The sequence below is a fragment of the Musca vetustissima genome, unplaced genomic scaffold, assembly GCF_032173495.1.
Source record: "Musca vetustissima isolate MV318-11 ecotype Yass unplaced genomic scaffold, APGP_CSIRO_Mvet_v1 utg83815, whole genome shotgun sequence".
Classification (NCBI taxonomy): Eukaryota; Metazoa; Arthropoda; class Insecta; order Diptera; family Muscidae; genus Musca; species Musca vetustissima.
The window spans coordinates 40,497-46,867 of NW_026883035.1; the positions used below are offsets into that span (position 1 = coordinate 40,497).

Genomic DNA, 6,371 nt, shown 5'->3' on the forward strand with positions numbered 1-6,371 from the left:
TATTTGAAGCTAATAACAATGTTGTTGGAAAACCTCCTTTGCGCCCTTTTTGTCATGAATGAACCAACCATCAATTGAAAAACGTTCCACTTACAATGAATAGAGCAGCAAGGAGAAAATTGGCGATAATTACCAAACTCAAAACAAAATGGACGTTAAGAACTTTGTTTACGAATGAGGGTGATGCATAACGCCAATATCGTTTTGTTAAGATACGGACATGAGGGAATGAATCTCTGTGAAATGAACGGACGGAACGATATTCCCGTCGTGCAATGCACTGTAAAATGGTAGCCAATCGTGCTACTGCGTGAAATGTTGATTTGATTCCAACATAATACTCGTATCAATATTGTTACGAATATAACTTTAGATTTAAGTTAATTTAGATGAATTCCGTTAATTTAAGAATTTGAATTGTAACGTAAATTTCTACTACGCAGTTTATTTGAATAACTTCACAACAACAACCACTGTATAGATTTTTCTACATCCTTCCATTTCCTCTTTCATTTTCTACTTTGTTATTGTCGTACAATTCTTGTTAAACGTCATTCCTCTTTCTTTGTTATTCCCTCGCCTGTATATGTGTTGTTGTTATTCCTCTTTCTTTGTTATTCCCTCGCCTGTATATGTGTTGTTGTTATTGTAAGTTTGTTTACTCAAGTTTGTTGTTGTTATTGTTCACTCAGTAAGTTTGTTGTTGTTATTGTTACTCAATGTGTTTGTTGCATTGGTAGATTGTTCGTGATCTAGGTGTTACCAGATCGTCTAGAAACTTCTGTAGCGACAGGCAGGGCTCATATAAATAGAGGGAGTGGAAAGGCAGTGAGTCAGTTGTGAATGAGATCGCGAATTGAAACCGTCGAGTAAAGTAAAGTGCAAAGTAAAGTTGTGTGAATAAAGTCATTGTAATAATCGTAATCCGAAAGAACCCGCGTTTTATTTGGTACGAATTGTATCGGGAAATAAAACAACGTCTACACGGGATTAAGCAAAATCCAAGAACGTAACAATATGAATATGACATATTATGTTTTTAAAAATGTCCCAACAGGAAAATTGGGTACGCATACAATTCGAAATTGTTCTTTATAAAAAATGTCCTCCCGTATACAATTTTTCTTCATGGATTAACTCGCAATTTCTAGCAATGACTCAATTAGAGGAAAGATATGGAAACGATAGAAATATAAATTTGATAGATCTTCATTTTGAGGATTCCAAAATATTTTATTTTGAAATAAATAACATTTTTGATAAATTATGTTTTGTTCACATTTTTTGGTTAAATGGCATTGGCACTATTATTACAACAACAAATTTCCATGTGGTTGTTGTATCGTTTGTTGTACAACAACACTTTTTGCCATGGTACAATAATAAGAGGTAGAATAATGGTAACTCCTGATTACAAATTTTTCTTTTGTGTGCTACTGTTCTGTCAAAATAATAACTCAATTTTTATATGCGAATGTAATGTTTTGAAAAGGACAAAAACATAAAATATTTTAAAATTCAGATTTAACTTAGGGCTGCTACAACAACAACGGTTAATTAATTTCGACAAGTAAGCCTAACTCTTGTTATTGTACCATGCTTGCTGTTACCTTATACCATGATAAAATATAAATGATCGACGGAGAATTTTCGAAAAAATTCATATTGTATTTGAAGTTAACGAGCCTGTTTTAGAAGTTGAATATAACATGGTTCAATAACAAGAAATAGGTTTATAATATTTGTTGATTACAATATTTTCCTGTGGCGCCCCTTTTCTGTCCAATAAAATCAATTAATATATGGTCTGTTCCAAGGTGTATTTAATAAGGTGTATGCATCAGATACAACAACAAATATTTTACAAAAACAACATTGTTGTTATAGAAATTAAATTGTCATGCTGACAATAGGTTTTTGACAAAAATAAACAAAAACAATTATTAATTTATTTTTGCCAAGGATATTTTGTGGAATAATCAATGAATTTGTGTATTCTTGGGTTATTGGTGGTTTTAGGTCAGTGAAAAATATAGTTTACGACCTGGTCGCGATTAATTTAAGTTTCCTACATGCAGCCCATGGCTCCTTGTGATCTTGCTATATTGTGAATTACAATCCATTTTTTCTATGGAGTGGCTTCAAATCTTGCCTTCTTAAAGAAAATTGAAGGGACATAAATCCCTGGCCAAAGACTAAATCATGGAAATCGTGTTGACCGTATAAAATGTTTCCATAGGCGTATTTAACCCCCGCCAGACAGATTTCCACATATAACATAAAAGATGTGTATCAATCGGCGAACGTTGTTATACCTGATTTAAGATTAGGTTATTTTTTCCGCCCGCCTATATGAATGTAGTTTTCTTGAATTTTTATTATTAAAAAGCATACATTTAAAGACCATTTTTGAAATCGAAATGTTGTTGAAAATGTTTTTGACAATTTGCTTTACCAACAATAAAGAAAAAAGTTTGAAACCATATGATTGTCACTTACACCTTATTAAATACACCTTGGTCTGTTCCAGAGTACAAAATAATTTGAAAACTCGAGAAATTTAGCCAAGTAAAAATGGTAAGCTGGCTGTTATGTTGATTTTGAAGTATTGTCATCTAATTTTGGCATATTTACTAGATTTTCGTTCCCGAACTTTTGAAATTATTTTGAACTCTGAGAGCGATTTTGAAATGTTTCCTTTTTACTAGCTTTTGGTCTGTTCCCGTATTGCAAGAATCTATTAATTTTTACTACGATAACGAATTTTCCTTTATGATATCGGAGAAAATAGTAAAATTTAGTAGATTCTTGCTGTACGGAACAGACCATTTAATATTAAAAAAGTACTGGGACAGACCATATATGTTTATTTCTTGAAAAATACAAAAAAAATATATATGTATATATTCAAATTCAGTTGTAATTAAAATTTAAAATTACAGCATTTGAAAGTAAAATTATTTAGTGTTATGGAAAGAAATATTATTACAATTATGGTACAATTACTTAAGTTAGTCCATAGCAACTCATAAATTAAAAATTTTTTCATATTATGTCTTGTTATTCCAATGTCGTATACAAATAGTGTGATAATGTATGTAATGTTTTGAAAAATATAAAAAATATGTTCTAAAATCCATTTTTTGAGATGAATTGTACAACTTTGGGAAGAAGAAATTTATGATTTGTTAATGATTCAATATCTAAATCATTCTTTAGCATATACTTTGTAAAGGATCAAACATTTCATAATATTCTCTTCTGGATTTTTGGAAGAAATCACATTTTTCTATTAATTTTTTTCATTTAATCGTTATTACTAAAACTTTAAAATACTTAGTACGAACTAAAAATCAAATAATATGCGCGATTGCACCACATAATCACCAATTTAGGAAAAAAATAGAAATTTCTTCAGAAAACACAAGTGCAGGTAATGTGGTATACCTTGAGTCTGCATGAAAAAAGCCAGCAGTAGGCAAAATCTCATTACTATTTGAAACATTTGTACTCTACGAGAGTATACCATGAATCACAAGGATGAAAAACAAAGGCTATGAGTTTTAACAACTTCTGCATACAAAAATTAAATATTGCCATGTGTAGACATTATTATGTAATAAAAATTAAAGTTCCACTTAACGTATCCGTTAAAAATCTTAACAGACAAATCTCGAGCTAATTCGCATTCATTAAAAACAATAAATTATATAACATATAAATTGGAAGTGAAAATTATACTATACCACATTAACATCATGTGGTATACCACATTACCTACACTTTTTTTAAAATCACTTTTAATGGAATTTTAAATATTTTCTCAAATATCTCTTAAATAGTTAGAATAATATTATTTTCAAATTGATACATGGAAAGACATCACATGTAGCACCTTAAGTGTAAAATTTCAATTTAATCGGATAATAAATAACAATTTGGCAATCTAAAAACAAATATACCACATTTGCTTCACCTCCTATAGTTTGAGAAAAAATGTCACATTAGCACAACCATTAATTGCGTATCCTTTTTATATTTGACAGAAGAAGCCACTATCTACAGAGTTGTTTTTTTATCATTCACCTCATTCCCTCCTGTCTTGCAGTGAGTTTAAATTGTCAATTATATAAACCTTCTATAACAATTTTACACAATGGCACGATGAGCAATCATTTCACAGTGAATATCACAACAGAAAAATCTTTCCGACCGTTCATTTACAATGACTATTTGGAATATATAAAATGTGGAGAAATACTATTGTCCCCGTCATTGGACTACAAAGACCAGTACATATTGAAATGTATAGAATGTGAGGATTGTTATACAGAAATGGACATGTTGATAGAGCATTGTTTGGGCCACTATCAACAAAACATTGCAGAGCTCGATGAGAAGTCCTCGGTCTCGGCACTAATAGATGACATGTTTGTTGGCGAGGAGAACAATGGTGAGGAGGTGGAGGAAAAAGTGACTGTAAAATATGAAATTTTATCCGAAATGGAACTAGATGAAATGGTAAGTGGAACGAACGATTCTATGGTAAATATATCATTACGATGGATACCATGAATAACTATGTATTTCTAGGATACCATATCAGTAATTGATACTGCAGAGGAATATCTCGATGAGAAAATTGAAGCTCTTAATAGTTCCAAAGAAGAACCAGATGATGAGGAAGGAATGGAAAAGGAAATTGATGAAAATCAAGCCGACGAAGAAGAATGTATGCTCGAATTGGACCAGTCTGAAGATGAAGTAGGTATCATATAATCAGATTGTTTTACTATAATTTTTGAAATGTTCTTTTTTTTCTCAGGATAACGACGGTGAAGATAGCAAAACATCAATGTTTGTTCGTAATTTCATGAGTATTAAATTGAATGTAACCACAATAATAGCTGCCTATAAGAAACAACCATATTTGTGGAACAGTAACAATCCACCCGAAGTACGGGCCAAAGAACGTCCGAAATGTTTACAGAAAATTGCCGATGAAATTAAGGATAGAATTAATGTACAGGTAACAAGTAAGGAAGTTGCCGCTATAATAGCTCGTCTAAGACACGATTACAGAGAACGTTTAAAACGGGCAAATGAATTTGGCGCCGAAAATAACAAAATCAAAAATACACGTTCCTGGTTCTACGAACAAATGGACTTTTTACAACCTTACATAGAAAATTGTTCTATTTTTAATTTGGATTCGAGTCAACCGCCATTGGAAATTGAACAAATTATACACATTTTTGGAATATACAAACGTCTGCCGGTTCTTTGGAATAGCGAATTAATTGAAAACGTTTGTACCAACAAGCGTTCAGAAGCCTTGTCACAAATGCAGAAATTGATCGACAACGAAATGGGCATTAAAGTGAATATCAATAACATTCGAAGATATTTACACACCATTCATGCGTTCTTCACCAAAGAGAAACGTAACAGTACAAACAGTTTCCGCACCACAAAAGAAAGATTCGATTTGTACAAGCATCTGGTATTTCTCACAGATCATGTGGGCCCATTTAAATGCACAGATTGTAATCGTTCATTTCTGAGTCCACTCAATTGGAAGGTGCATGTGGCGGAACATGATGGCACAATACCTTTAACATGTTCGTTGTGTAAAAAAGAATACAAAACAACGGATGCCTATATGGCGCATGCCAGAAGACATATGAACGATCTCTCCCGGCCAGCCGACCTGGAAATTCACTCACGTTGTCACACGGGATCCAAACCATATTGTTGTGAAATTTGTGGAGCCTCATATCGACACAGCCAAGCGTTTAAAACACACAAAAGACGACATCAGAAACAATATTTGCATCATTGTCCAGTGTGTTCGAAGGGGTTCTACAAGAAGGATCAGCTGAATAATCATCTACGAACACATACCGACATACGAGACATCAAATGTGATGTATGTGGTAAAGGTTTCAAAACAAAGAAAACAATGTTGCAGCACAAATTAACACACGAAGAAGGACGTAATCATATGTGCCCATATTGTGACAAAACATTTAAGAATAAACTCGGTTTGGCTCAGCATGTTAAAATTCATCGCAAAAATGAAATGATTGAATTGGAAATTAATTCATCATAAACATTTTAGATGGAATAAGTATTCCCTATTGGTTAGTGTACATATTATGTTTAAGCTGTATAATAAATTTGTTTTGACTAATAATAGCTGATTTTTAACAAAAAGCAAACATGTTTTTGTCATTTGTCTGGTGAGTAATCAGATTGTTATACTACTTCGGGTTACGTCTTTTCCACGTATTGTTAAAATATCTCCACTCCTATGAGCGGAGATTAAAATTAGTTTTGAAAAAAACCATGGCTCTGATTGGAGATTAAAA

At 32.1% G+C, this 6,371-nt stretch overlaps 1 protein-coding gene across 1 annotated transcript; it reads left to right on the plus strand.

The window, feature by feature from the left end:
- Positions 1–4,335: 4,335 nt before the first annotated feature.
- LOC133329770 (zinc finger protein 112-like) lies at positions 4,336–6,112 on the plus strand. Its single transcript, XM_061538236.1, has 3 exons — positions 4,336–4,521; positions 4,594–4,764; positions 4,826–6,112. Exons 1-3 carry the CDS (start codon positions 4,336–4,338, stop codon positions 6,110–6,112), a joined length of 1,644 nt encoding a protein of 547 aa, XP_061394220.1.
- The last annotated feature ends 259 nt before the right edge of the window (positions 6,113–6,371 follow it).

Coding starts and splice junctions, on each gene's coding strand:
- LOC133329770 (XM_061538236.1), top strand. CDS start 4,336: ATGGACATGTTGATAGAGCATTGTTTGGGCCACTATCAACAAAACATT. Junction 4,522..4,593: donor AAATGGAACTAGATGAAATG/GTAAGTGGAACG, acceptor ATGTATTTCTAG/GATACCATATCAGTAATTGA. Junction 4,765..4,825: donor TGGACCAGTCTGAAGATGAA/GTAGGTATCATA, acceptor TTTTTTTCTCAG/GATAACGACGGTGAAGATAG.